Consider the following 15,115-nt stretch of genomic DNA (forward strand, 5'->3'; position numbering starts at 1 on the left):
AACGATACACTCACGATACGTCTTCCCTAAAACAAAAAAAAACCCTTTTCTTCTTCTTCTTCTTCCATCGTCGTCGTCTATCTCTCTCTCTCTCTTTTCTCCCTTTTCCCTCCGGTAATTTTCCGACAGTCCTCCTAGTCGTTGTCGTCGTCGAGTACCGAATATTTAAAATATTTCATTGAATTTTTCCTTTTTTTTTTTTTTTTGCTGTTGTTGTTGTTGTTTCGAAAAAAGTTTTTCACCCGTAAGATAATCATGTACGAAAATGTACATATATATATATATATTCCTCAAAAGGTTTTCCCAAACAGTTTCATGCATGGTTAACCAACGTTGACGATTAATAATTTTACCCGGTTTAAATGTTTTACACAAATTAAATTATTATTATTATCATTATCATTATCATTATCATCATTATTATTTTTTTTCCCAACAAATTTCATTTATTTTTATTTAAATTACTGAAAAGTCACTTCCTTTTTTTTGAAAAAAAAAAAAAAAAAGAGAAAGGGAGAGAAAACACAACAGAAACCCCCCCCCCAAAAAAAAAAAAAACTCACGAGTTCGAACCTTCAGAAAACAATAATAATAATAATAATAATAATAATTGTGTTCAGTTACAATCGTGAAAATTGGCAACGATTTTTACCTTTGACCCTTGAATGAAAAAAAAAAAAAATCCATCAGGTACGACGTGTGTGTACGCGTGTAAAAATAATAACAATAATAATAATTTTTTCTTGCCTCTCTAAAATTTAATAAATTTTATTACGACTTCCGGTTTACGTATACACATTCACTCACACATAAAAGAGAGAGATAGAGAGAGAGAGAGAGAGGGGGGAGACAGAGAGGAGAGAGTAAAAAAAAAAAAAATTAATTTTCATCAAGTTTCAAACTTTCTTTATAAAATCAAAAAAATATGTTTTGTTATTTACGATTCAATTACCACAATAACATCATCATCCTAATAACGATCTCGTTGTTGCTGTTGCTGTCGCTGTTGTTGTTGTTGTTGTTGCTGTCCTCCGTTTAATCTCTGAATAAATGTGACAACATTAAATTTCTATCGCTTTTTTTTTTGTCGTCGTTGTCGTCGTGATCTCCCTTTCACCCCTCCCCTCCCCTCACTCTCTTTCAACCGCACTTTGACATTTCCATAAACATTATAAGACCGTCGACATAAACATTATAAAGAATTATGTATTATTATTAAAAAAAAACTAGAAATAAAAAAGGTGACTTTCCCCCCTCTCTCTCTCTTTCTCTCTCTCACCCTACCACGCCCTTTAACCTTTTTTTTTTAATCGAGGAAGAGTCTCAGATTATGTCACACCTGTACGTAATGAGCCTGAAACCGTGATTAAATTTAACTTTAAAAACTCTATGGAAAAAGTTGACGTACAAAATCTTAAATCTTTTCCATAACGGCCGACACGAAATTATTATTACTATTATTATTATTATGTCGTTGACGATGCCGACGAAGAAGAAAAAGACGGTGACGTCACGACGATTTTTCCCAACGGAAATTTTTTCATTTTCGAATTGGAAAACTTTGAAAAATTTTTGTTATTGATGTATGAAATACTTTCGATTGATGAATTATTTAATATTAATTTACATCGAGATATCGAAACTCTAACTCTCTGTCTCTCTCTCTCTCTCTCCTTTCGATCCCTCGAATCATAAATACGTAATGATGACGTCGCGCATCGGTGAAATGGAATACGTTTATTCTATTTCCTCCCCCTCCCTCCCCTTCCCACACCAACCTTTCCCCGAACGTTTTTCCAAGTTTCCTTACTTTCAACCTCTCTTTCTCTCTCTTTCCCTCCCTCCCCCGGTAAATTTCTTCCTTAGTTTTTTTTCTCTCACTTCCTTTCCCCTCCCCCTCCCTCCCCCTTCTCTCTCTCTCTCTCGCTCCGAAATAAAATAAATTATGTCATTAAAATAATATGAAAGCAAATCATAACTAATGCTTTTATTTTTAATCTCTCCGCCATTTTTGGTATTTTAAATAAATACGTAAGCTTTTTTCCGGTTTTTTTTTCCGTTTCCCCCCTCTCCCATTCTTCGTTTGTTCCCCTCCTCTCCCCCTCGGGGGAAAACGATTATTTTTGGTTTTTCCTAATTTTTATTTTTATTTTTTTGTTTTTTCTTTTTATTTTGAAAAAAGAAAGAAGAAGGAGGCCATTAACCGACCGACTCCCCCCTTACCCTTACCCTTGCCCCCCTCAATTTTTTTTTTCCTTTTTCCTTCTTCTTCTTCTTTACCTTTCTTAGTCTCGATATGAAAACCGCATATTTCAACCGGTTTTTGCGGTTCGACTTCAATTAATCAGGCGAAAAAACCTCACGCGAATCTCAAGTTTTCCACTTACCTACCTACCGAAACTGCATTGGAAAACGTGGAAAAAGGTAACAAGTCGAGAGGGTGAAATATAAAAATTATTTGAGATGTACATCAAAACTACTTAATAATAATAATAATAAGGTACGTAATAATAATAATAATAATAATAAAAAACGCTCGCGAGTCAAAAAATTCAATTTCCACGACAAAAAGTTTCAAACAAAAACTTTCCTCTTATTTTACTTCTTCTGCCACGTGCGACTTTCTTTTTTTTACCCTCGACAAGTTAAAAATTTGAATTTAGAAAATTTTCCGCAACTTCTTTCCTTCCTTCCACCATTTTAATTCAATCGTTACGACACTTGATGATCGAGAGTATCGAAACTCTCTCTCTCTCTCTCTTTTTCTCCACATCACTCGATAATAAATCGAAACAAATTTTTTTTTATATAAACCATTTTAACTTTAAGACGGTGTTGTAGTAGTAGTAGGAGTTTTGAGGTGACGAAATACAACCCCGGGAATCATGTTCTGTTTATTTCGTTTTTAAATCTCAAAGGCCTCGTAAATACTTTGAGAAATTTCCATTTCGGTTTACTTTAAAATTAACATATTAAGCGTTTTCACGTTTAACTCACACACGCACACACACACACACCCCCGCAAAAACAAAATCTTAATACATCACCGACGCCGCATTTTCACTACCCCCTTCTTCTTTTTCATCCCTTATTTAAAAAAACGTGGCAATAAATAAATAAATAAATTTTTACTGCGGAACAAATGTGATCGATCGATGAATAAGACAAAATTTGATATGGAATCGATGAAAAATAAAAATAAAAATTGAATTTTTCGTACCTTTTTTTTCTTCCTTTATTTCTCTCCTTTTTTTTCCATTTACAAAACACACAAAAAAAAACAGGAAACAGGAAACAGGAAACAGCCCACATTCGAGAATTAGTTTAAAAAAAAAAAAAAAAAAAAAGAGAATATTATCTTTAATGAATCTGCTGCTCAAATTAAAAGATTTACATACAAAACACAATCCTGTATTTATTTAGCTGAGGACCTCGATTTATAAGGGTCGCCCGCATTTATTTAAACAGCGGACACTTTTCTGTTTCGTTTGCCCTACCCCTCCTCCCCCTCGCCCCCCTTACGAAAAAGCGAAAGAAACGGGAATGGGGGAAAAAGAGTGAGAGGGAGGAGGAGGCGAATCTTTGTAACGGATAAAAAAAAAAAAACAAAAAAAAAATGGCACGAATGAAAAAAAATTCACGAATCCGAGTGTTTTCCAACCCCCCTTCTCCCCCTCACCTGTATCCGACCTTCTGTTTTTCTCTCTCTCTCTCTCTCTCTCTTTTCTATCGCTGCCTACATTGATAAAAACAATTTTTTTAAATTTTTAGAGAAAGGGTGACGACGACACCCTCAAAAAAAGTTATCGAAAAAGAAATTAAATCTAATTCGAATTTGATATTGAGGGGGGGGGGAAATTTTTCCTTTTCGTTTTATCTAATTAAAAAAAAAACATATTTTTTACCCGGGTACCCCCCCTTTTTTTCGTTTGTTTGTTTATTTAACTTGTCTGATTTTAATGGCGCGAAAATTTTTTTAAATTTAAAACTCAACGTATGACAGCAATTCGAAAGCAACCGGACACAACAATCCTACGGAAAACTCGTAAACTCTAATTTCCGCTTTCGAATCCAATCGTTTCCGGTTTTATTTCTTTAGAAACCGAACAGAAAAAAGGCTTCAATCGATCGTCAAAATGGCAATTTTAATTATTACCCATTGAAAATTTACCACCGAAATGATATCATCAAGTCTCATTATGTTAATCAACCACCTACGAGCAAAAGTAATAATAATAATTATTATTATTATCATCATTTAAAACGTTAACCGCACCCGGTGGAAAAAGAAAATAAAAAAACGTGCTTACTCTCTTGTTTCCCCCCTCCCACTTTCCGCCTCTCTTTCTCTCTCTCTCTCTTTCAGAGCCATCTTAATCTCATACAAAACAATTCACGTTAATAAAATAACTAGTGACACGTTTTTTTTTTTTTTTTAAGCAAATAAAACCTTATCCGGGATGAAATTCCATGTTGTGACCGGCCACGTTATTCATTTAACAACATCAAAATTAATATTAATTTTTTTTTTTTTTTTTTGGATAAACACCCCGTCCCCCCGGGCACACACGACACCGGAAAACGTTGAAAAAATAAATGGAATGAGAAAGGACGGAAAAAAGCGGAAGAATGGAGGGGAGAAAAGCGACTCGGGACAGGTACAAAAAAAATTGTCCCCCCCCATAATGCATCTTCATAAAAAATTTCACCCCCTCCTTACCCTCCCCCCGAAAAAAAAAATAAAAACAAATTAAATCTTCCGACCGTGTTCGAGACTTGTTACATGCTTGGAATTCATCGTCGTCATCCGACTCGCGTGTGTGCGGGTGTGCGTGTGCACGCGCGTGTGTGTGTGTGCGTGCGTGCGTGCGAGCTTTTTAAAAATAATTTAATTTCGTATTCTAAAACCGTAATGATGACCTTTAAAGTCCATGTTTCACAAATCTCTCCGACATTTTTAAATTTTTTATAACCGGATATTTAGAATTCTAATAAGGGATGTCTTAATTAGTTTTACGACTTAGTGAAAATAATAATAATTTTTTTTTTTTTTACATTTAATTTCAAGATGCGACGTCGGCGGGGGGTGGCGGTGGTGGTAACGTAGAAAAGGCTAGAATAATAACCTTCGCCGAAAATAATATTAAAAGAAAAAAAAAACCACCGGGTTTCCTTCGTCATCGAGTAATTGTTTCGACGTGTTTAAAAAAAAAAAAGGAACCGCGTTCTTTTTTTCCCCTCTCCCATTACCCCTCACGTCCGCCATTTTCTTTCTTTTGATGAATATTTGGTCAAAGAAAATTAAATTTGTTTAAAAAACACGCGTTTCCCCCTCCCACCTCCTCCGAAATAAAAAAAAAACGTTTCACCTGTTTACAAAGCAGGCAAAACCTTTTTTCTTTTTTTTCCTGTGTCCACATGCACGCGCTCTTACGCAAGCATAAACTCGTTTAAAAAGTTTTTTTTTATTTTTTTTTTCGGGGGTGTGTGGGAGTAGGGGAGCACTTTACCGCCTTTTTTAAAACGACGGCAAAAAAATTAAAATAAAAAATATTTTTTTACCCTTTTGAAATTTCTTATTAATAATTAATTATGATTACGTTTTACGTGAGGAAAGTATCAGTCGGGCAAAAACAAAAACAAACGAAAAAAAAAGATGAAAACCAAAAGAAAGAGAGAGAGAGATAAGGAAGAAAAAAAATTTTTTTTCGAGAGAAAAAGAACGAGAGGAGGAGGGAAAAAAAAGGAAAAAGGGTTCAGGTTATTGCGGGGGTGGCGGTTACGAATGCGGCATCGGAATGCTGCTGTTGTTGCTGCTTCTGCTGCTGTTCCTCTCTCAGCTAAGGTTTTTCCGTCAGCTTAATCTCTTCCAGTCAAGAAACACGGCATTAATAAAAAAGAAGTCGCTCCAGTTATTTAACCGACCAATCTTTTATTTTATCGTTAACTTTTTTTTTTTTTTCCTTTTTTCTTTTTTTTTTATCTCGACAGGAAAACTCCCCCTCCCCCCATTAAAAAAAAAAAACATCTTTTGGCAGGTATTTTTACCCGAAAGCCAAAAAAAAAAAAAAAATCGTATTTATTGCTGATTCTGAACAAAAAAAAAAAAAAAAAAAATTCACGTAAATCTTCGGATGGAGAGAGAAAGAGAAAAAAAAACACGTCGACTTTCTCCAGCAAGTGATGATGATGATGATAATAAATAATTGAAACGTTCGTTCGTTCGTTCGTTCGTTCTCCCGCCTCGCTTTTGCCACCTTTACCACCACCACCACCCCCCCCGTGTTCCCCCCAAGCACCGTGATTTTTTAACTCGAACAAATATTACGAAAAAAAAAAAAAAAAAATTACAAGACAATTTAATCACGTTCCTTTAAGAAAAATGACGACGACGACGACAAAAACGACGAATCGTTTGCTTATTATTATTATTATTATTATTATTATTATTATTATTATCATCAACATTATTGCTAATAATAAAATTTCATAAATTTAAAATTCATCAGACAACTTTTTAAAATTAAATAGAAAAAAATATAAAAAAAATAAATGAAAATGAGAAAAGGTGAGGCGAAATCGGGATGAAGAAGGAGGAGAAGGAGGAAGAAAAAAACATCGGAAAGATGAAGGTGGGAAGGAGGAGGAGGAGGGGAAAGAGGGAGGGTGGGGATTCGAAAACGAAAGAAAAATGATTTCGAAAGAATTTTTTTTTTTTTTACCGATAAAATAAGTGTTAATTCATTGAATCCGCTCCTGTCACGCTGATGATTTTTCCATAACTCGAAAAACCCCCATTTAATTTTAAGACATTTATCAAAAAAAAGAAACAGAAAAAGAAAAGAGAGAGAAAAAAGAAAAAAGAAAAGAGAGAGAAAAATACTACTAAAAACATAACTTGTAATAATAATAATAATAATAATAATAATAATAATAATAATAATAATAATAATAATAATAATAAAATTTTATTAATTTTACTTTTAACTGATAACTTCTTGAACTTGATTATTCAACTTTTCTCTCTCTCTCTCTTTCTTTCTTTTTTATCCCGGTAATCTCCGTGGGTAATCACGAATCACTTCTTTCTCTCTTTTTCCCTCTCTCCCTCTCCCTCTTTCTCCTTCTCAAAAATTTAAAGATTTATAATTTGCATTTGACACTTGACAATGCAGCAGCAGCAGCAGCAGTAGTAGTGGAGGTAGTAGTAGTTAGAAAATGAAACACACACACACAAACCTTTCGAATGAATTATTATTATTATTATTAATTTCAAAACACCGTGAAATTGAATAGAATAAAATGAAAAATTTATTATTAATAATAATAACAAGAGTAATAATAATAATAATAATAATATTAATAACCGCAGTAAAAAGGAAAAAATAAAATAAAAAAAAAAAAAAAGAAAAGAAATATTATTAAAATCCTAATGGCGGCATTTAAAAAAAAAAAAAAAAAAACCGCAGGAAACTCATTTAGATTTAAAAAACAAAATCCGAATAATAATATTTTTGATTCAAGCAATTACCGTAATGCTCTAATTGATTAGGAAAAAAAAAAAAAAACCCACAAATGTTCCTTATCCCTTTCCTTGCCACGCACTCACACACACATTCCGTATTACTCTCACGCGGGGAACCCCTTCCCCCTCCCTTCCCTCAAAAAAAACACCTTTGTGAGAGTGAGTGAGAGAGAGAGAGAGAAAAAGCACAAATTCTCAAAGGATTCAAATAAAAAAAAAAGATACAAAGCATATATAAACAACAAGAACAACGGCGCCGCGTATTTATGCGTGTGTGTGTGTGCATATTTAAAAAAAAAAGAAAAATGGAACCTAACGTCGTTATAATAATAATAATAATGATGATGATGATAATAATAATTAAAAAAAAAAAGAGAGAAAAAAAAAGGAAAAAAAAAAAGAATAATGACTTGAACCCTTAATTATAAAATAAAGATAATGTCTCTGTGTAAGAAGATTTAAATTCTTTTGCCGTGGCCATGTGGTAGTAAAGGGTTGAAATCGGTCATGTCCTTTTTAATTAGCGTCCCTTTTTTTTTTTTAGAGTCTCTAAAGACGACGACGAGAACGACGACGACGACGACGACGCAAACACACAACCTTCGTATTTAATTCGTGCCGGTTCTCAAATAAAAAAAAGAATTAAATGAGAAAAAAAACTTTTTTTTTTCCTTTTTTTCCCTTCCCCTCTTTTCCCTCCCTTTTTTTTCCTTTTTTTTTGTGGGTCTAAGGTTAGAAGAACCCTAATGAGAAAATAAAACTCCACATGAGAAAATTTTGTAAATGTGAAGTGAATCGTTTAAATTAAAAAAGACAAAAGACGACTCACTCTCTCTAACTACTTTTGCCTGTATAAAAAAAAACGTGTCGGGAGAGAATCGACTCGGCCAAGACCAAAAAAAAAAGAAAAATTAATTAGAAACCAAATTAATTTCGGCAAAATGTATTCTGTCGTGGAAACAGAAACAAAAAAAAAAAAGGAAAAAAAGGAAAAAAAAAGAAAAAAAGAATACGAAAGGCACACCGTGAAAAAAACGACAAACGAAAACGATTTGATATTATTATCATTTGATGACGTCATTAATTAACGTTACCATTTTTTTTTTGGTGATTTCCTTCCTCCTTCTTCCCCCCCTCAACCATTCAAACGATATTGAGATTCGATAATCGATAATCGATTCGACAACTGTTTTTTTTTCTCCTCCGTAAGGAAAAAGAAAAACAAATGGGAAATCAACGACGATGAAAATTAATAAGAAGTAAAAAAAAAAAAAAAACGAAGAGAGGAGGAGACAGGGGGGAAAGAGAGAGAGAGAGAGAGAGGGGAAAAGAAAACCAACGTTCAACAATCTAAAAAGCTTTAAATCAACTCACAAATGAGTGGGTGCACGAAGAAAATGTTTACGCCGAGGAAGTTTTTACAACCCCCTCGCCCCCCCTCGCTTCCCGCTCTCACCCCCGCCACCATTCTGATGTCCTTAATGACTTGTTCGAACCATACACAACATCATCATCATTATCATCATCATCATCCCTAATGGAGAGTAGTCAAAGATTAACAAAACGAATGGAAAAAAAAGAAAAAGAAAAAAATTCATAAAAATTTTTCCTTTCCCTTAATAATTTTGATTCGAGATTAAAAAAAAAAAAAAAAATTGAAAATAAAAAGTTTTCCCGGATTTTCCGTAAGAAAAAAAAAAGGAAAAAAATGTAAAAACGATTCAAACTTTTCATTTTTCTCTCTTTTTGTTTTTCCACGTTTTAAATCGAAGAAAATTACTTTCGGGAAAAAAAACAAAGATGGATGGATGGATGGATAGAATGAGTCAAAGAGAGAGAGAGAGAGAGAGAGAAAGCAAAATTTCACACTCACCTCGTCAAAATTTTACATTTTTCACCTTGAAATCCTCCGTAGGGTCCCCAACGTTTTGGAATATGCATGACCATGACACCGTTCGGACCCCATAAAACCGCCTTCGTCACGGTCGCGTTCAATCGAATAAAATGAACGTCGAATACCGGAGGCTCCGTTGGGTACAATTCCTGCACAAAACAAAAAAAATAAATAAATAAATAAAAAAATGAAAATAAATTTTCAAAAGTGACTTCGAAACAACAGCAAGAAAAAAAAAAAATATGGAAAAAATTATTTTAAAGTCGAAACACCTGGTTTGGATATTAAAAAAAAAAAAAAATTCTCGTCGACCCCCCCTATACCTCTCACCACCACCTCCTCCCCAGATTGCGAAAAAAAACAACAACCCCTTACCACCTGCCTTTCTTCCATCCTTCCTTCCTTCCTTCTTTCTTTCGTTTCTTTTACCGTCGCCACCGTCCCCACCCCTACCACCACCACCGTTTTCGCACTGCCCTTTTTTTCCCACCCGGTACGGTGGGTTTTCCAAAAATTTAAATAATAATATCCTGATTTATTCAAAGGCGCTTAAATATTCTGAATCTTAAACCAAGTTTAAAATAATATTAAACAGTTTTAATCTTGAATAAATCTCTCTCACTCTCTCTCTTTCTCTCTTCCTCTCTTTCCAATCTGATGAAAATGGATTTCCCATTCGCGATGGCGATGATGATGATGATGATTAAAAATTACATCATTTTCAATTCAATATTTTATTAAATAATTAAATTAATATGGACGCGACGATGAACCCTACAAATCCGGGGAAAACAACAACGAAAAAACTTTTTTTTTTTTTTTTTGATTCGATTCGCTGACGCAAATGAGAAAGAAAGAGAGAAAGAGAGAGAGACAAAAAAAGGAAAAAAAATCACTTTGAAAAGAAAATGTAAATTGTTATATACACGCGAAACGGAGTTCAGAGACTAATAATAATAATAATAATAATAATAATAATAATATTAATGAAAGAGAACGAAATGAAAAAAAAAAGTAATAATAAATAAATAATAATAATAATAATAAAAATCAAAGGAAAATAATAATAAGAAAAATAAGATGCGGAGAGGATGAGGAGGAGGGGAGGAAGGAGAATAGGAAGGGGGAAGAGGGGGGGGGGAGAAAAATAAGAAGAGAAAAAAAAAAGAAAAATTGTTTTGAATAAGGATAATAAAAAATCAAACCCTAATTTCCCATTACCATTTTTTTTTTTAAGATAAAGTAAAAAATTGCCGTCATTTTTTATAAATTAACTGGCTCCTTTGGTTTGAGTTTTCCAGAGAGAGAGAGAAAAAAAATGAAAAAAACTGGAAAGGGATTTTTCTCCTCTACTCCTCCTACTCCCATTTTCTCTCTCTCTCTCTCTCTCTCTCTCTATCTCCTCACCTTTCCTCTGGAGAGAGAGAAAAAAGAGACAAAATCACAGAGTAAGTAACCTTTAAGAAAAGCTAGAATGGATGAATGAATGAATGAATGAATTGATGGGTAGTCGGAAAGACAGAGAGAGAGAGAAAGCGCAAGGGGAAAGGAAGAAAAAAAAAAGAGGAAAAGAAAGGCAACCGACCGGCAAAACTGCGTATTATAATTCCTTTGATAAATTTTCAATATCGTTAAGAAGCTTTGTCTAGAAAATTGAATTCAAAATAAAAAAATTTTCTTCTTTTTCTTCTTCTTCTTCTTCTCCTTCTTCTTTTTATTCTTCGTGCACGTTAAAAAAAAAACGGAAACGAAAGATTTTCTTTATACTCGAATGGAAAAATCACGTCAAACATCATCCGTTCACCGGAAATCCTCAAATCCTTCACCTATCCATCATCGACTGATGAAAAAAATCGTTGGTGCCATACTACAACCACCTTCGAAAGGTTCGAAGGTACGATGATAACAAAAAAATTCACAATCAATCTATAGAGTAAAAAAAAAAAATGGCGGAACGAATGTTTTTCCGTTTGAGCGGGTAAAAACCCGCCATAAATATTTTTTTTATAATTTCGTTTTATTTATTTATTTATTTCGTTTCGTTTTCTTTTCTTCCCCCCTCCTCCCTCTTTCTCTCTCTCTCTCTTTTTTTAAAATTAATTTTTCGAAGAAAAGTTGAAAAATGTATTTTAATTCTTTAAGAAAACTCCAAGTTTTTTTTTTTTCTCGAAACAATTAAAAAACTTTCTTTCTCGTGTTTTTAAAAGAAATGGCGGCGAAAAACGGAGGACGACGTTTTTCCTTTCATTTTCAAAAGAGAAATGCGGCGGGAAAATGGGGAGAGGGGGAGGGGGTTCGCGTACTTTTCGACCACCCTCAGATTCGAAACGCAAATTACAATTCTAAATTATAAATTATTGTTTAAATTTTAGATTTCATTTCGATTTTGTACCACCCTCCCTCCCTCCCCAATCTCGATAAGAATAAAAACCAAACCCTTACCACTACCACCTCCCCCGCTCACCACCCCTCAGCTCACCAAAAAAAAAAAAAACAGCCTTCTTTCTCATTTTCTTCATCTTCTTCTTCTTCTTCGGGTTATTTTAATCGGAATTTATTTTACTACCGGAAACGACTAAAAATCAAACCATGTTTCTAACATTATCATCATCATCATCATCATCATCATTATTTTTTTTCTTCTTCTTTTTCCTCCTCCTCCTTTTCCTCCTCTCCCTTTATTTTTATTAATAAAAATATATAAATATTATCGATTGCTCGGCACGAAACAAATCTTTTCCGAGAAATAAAAAAAAAAAAGAAAATATGAGAGAGAGAGAGGGGGTGGGGGTGGGGGAAGGAGAAGAAAAAGAAACTTCTGGAAATATAATCCCCGGTATATTGCTTAATTTAAATGAATCTATTATAAATTATTGAAAACATTCAAAAAAAAAAAAAACCATTAAGATGTCCCATTATTCCTTCTCTTCTTCTTCTTCATCATCTTTCCTTCCCTTTATTTTTATTTTTTAATGGCTTATTTAATAATAAAAATATACATATATATATATTAATGATGATGATGATGATAATAATAATAAAACACCTTTATCCCTTATTTTAATAAAAATTCATCTTTGGTAATCGGAAAACGCGAAAACCGTCACCTGCATCGACTTTCCTCGGTGTCTTCGGTACTCCCACCATCGCTAAATCAACCTCTCCCCCTTTCCCTCCCCCTCCAACGTCCTTTCGCACAATTAATTTTCCTTTTCCCCGTTTTATTATTATTATTATCATAAATATCGATCGTTCGTCCGTAAAAAAATTTTCTTTTTTTTCCTTCTTATTTTCTTTTTCACATTCGATTCGCGATCCTTTTAATTTGTTACGAAAAAAAAACAAAGGTGAAAAAAGAAAAAGAAGAAGGAAAAGAAGGAAAAGAAAAAGAAAAACTTGAAACTTTTCCAGTAAGAAAAAAAAAAAAAAACTTAATAGAAAGAATATTTTAAAAAGATAAGTTTCGAGTTTTTTCTAAAAAAAAAAAAAAGAAGAAGGGTATTTAATTATTAAAATGTTTATCCGATTAAAAATAAAATTAAACAAACAAACAAACGAACAAACGACAAACAAATAAATTAATTAATTAATAAGGAGAAAAAAAACCATCGTGTAATAAGAATTTTAAAAAAAAATCATTTCTCGAATCGATTTATCAACATTTTACTTTTTCCACGATAAAAATTTACCCCTTCCGGACACGCTTTAATTTTCGCTTTAAATCGTAATGATGATAATAATAATAATAATAATGATGATGATAATAATAACGAATGCAACACATAAAATTAAAAGAAGGAAAAAAAAAAAAGTCCAAATAAAAAATATAACCTGACTGCAAAAATTTATGTTGATTTTGTCGAGGAGGAAAATAATTATTAACGGTTGACACGTCCCACACACACACACACAAACGCAAAACGAAATTCTCATCACGGATGTAACAAACGAACAAACAAACAAACAAAACAAACGGCCAAACGTTCATTTTAAGATTGTTTCACAAAATAAACGACGAACCTCGGATCGTTTTTCATCAATATATATAAATATATACCTACTACCATACCGTTTTAATTATGAAACGTTCAACCATTTTAATTATTTAAATCCGTTTATTAAAAAAAGGGGAGGAGAGAGAGGGAAAGAGAGAGGTGAAAGAGAAAGAGAGAGTTAGAGAGAGAGAGAGAGAGAGAGAGAGAAACAGTCACAAACGCGAAATTGAAAAACATCAAAAAGTGGAAAATTCGATTTGAACAATGCAACCGTTTCTACAACCTTCGACTCGACTTTTCTCCGGTAAAAAAAAACCAACAACCGGAAGTTTCCTGTTGGAAACTTTAATAATAATAATAATGATGATAATAATGATAATTATTAAATTCAAACACCACCACCAATGGGAAAATCGCACCGAAGAAAATTATATAAAAAAAAAAAATAATTTCGCGGTCTTTCTCTTTTAAATTTTCCAAGATTTCCTCCCATTTTCCCCCCTTCTTCTCCAGCCCATAACTTTCGAATTCAAGTTTTTTTTTCTTTTTGTTTTTTTTTTTAATATTCAAGTTATCGCAAAAAGATTAAAACCAAAGTTAAAATGCGAAATAACATGTCTGGAGTTTAAATAAAAGGATTTCAAAGATAGGTAGTTAAACAAAAGTAATAAAATAGTCGCTTAACACTGGAGATAAAGTGCAGGCTTTCTTCTTTTTCTTTTTCTACTTTTTCTTCTTCTACTTCTTCTTCCTCCTTCTCTTCCTCTTCTTCTTATTTTTCTTCTTTTTCTTCCCATATAAAATATACTACAGTAAACAGTGAACAATTTGAATCCATAATTATAAACCAGAGAGTTTTGTTTTTATTTTGTTTTATATCGTTTTAAATTATGCAAATCATTTTAAGATTTACTTTTTTTTTCGCCGTGAAGAAAAAAAAAATCCAACGTTCGAAAGAAGAAGAAAAAAATTCTGGAAAAACGGAAAAGACAAATTGCCAGAGAGAGAGAGAGAGAGAGAGAGAGAGAGAAAATAATTTTTTTTTTCCTTCTTCATCTTTTTTTCTTATTCTCCCGCCTTTTCTTATTTCGCCCAAAATTTTAATTACTATTTTTTGATTTGTCGCCCTGATTTAAATTAAAGAAGAAAATTCTGGAAAATTCCAGACGGTGGAAGTAAGTGATGTACGATATATCAACTCGCGACACGCAAAACAAAAAACGAATAAGGAAATTTTAAATAAAAATCCTTCTGCGAAACGAAAAATTCATTCTGGAGCTCCATTTACATTCTATTTAACAAAAAAAAAAAGGGAAAACCTGGAGAAAAACGATGACGATTCTGGAAACCGGAAAAACAATTACGTAAAAAAAAATCCATCCATCCATCCATTCATTCATTCATTCGTCGACAATTATTATTTATCTATAAAACATTCATAAATAATAATATTAATATTAATAATAATTTTTCCTCCGGGAGCGACGACAAATTTTTCACATTCATCAATCATTCCAGGATGGAATGGCGGGCGGGCGGGCGGAAATGACGTAACAAACGGAAAAAAAAAATTAAAAAAAATTTTTTTTCTTTTTTTTTTTTGCCTATATTTACATCAATTTACATTCTCATTCAAAAGTACGAATAATTTTCCTTCTATCTCTCTCTGTCTCTCTCTCACACACACTTTCTCATTTTTTC

General features: G+C 32.8%; 1 protein-coding gene across 1 annotated transcript; it reads right to left on the minus strand.

Annotated features, from left to right (window-relative positions):
• Positions 1 to 7,983: 7,983 nt before the first annotated feature.
• Phum_PHUM200890 (uncharacterized protein) lies at positions 7,984 to 10,787 on the minus strand (the record flags this gene model as incomplete). The annotated part of the gene is made up of 3 exons (XM_002425398.1): positions 7,984 to 8,074; positions 9,399 to 9,568; positions 10,749 to 10,787. The coding sequence occupies 3 exons, from the start codon at positions 10,785 to 10,787 to the stop codon at positions 7,984 to 7,986; spliced, it is 300 nt and encodes a 99-aa protein (XP_002425443.1).
• Between the last annotated feature and the right edge of the window lie 4,328 nt (positions 10,788 to 15,115).

Source organism: Pediculus humanus, genomic scaffold, assembly GCF_000006295.1.
Source record: "Pediculus humanus corporis 1103172107548 genomic scaffold, whole genome shotgun sequence".
NCBI lineage: Eukaryota > Metazoa > Arthropoda > Insecta > Psocodea > Pediculidae > Pediculus > Pediculus humanus.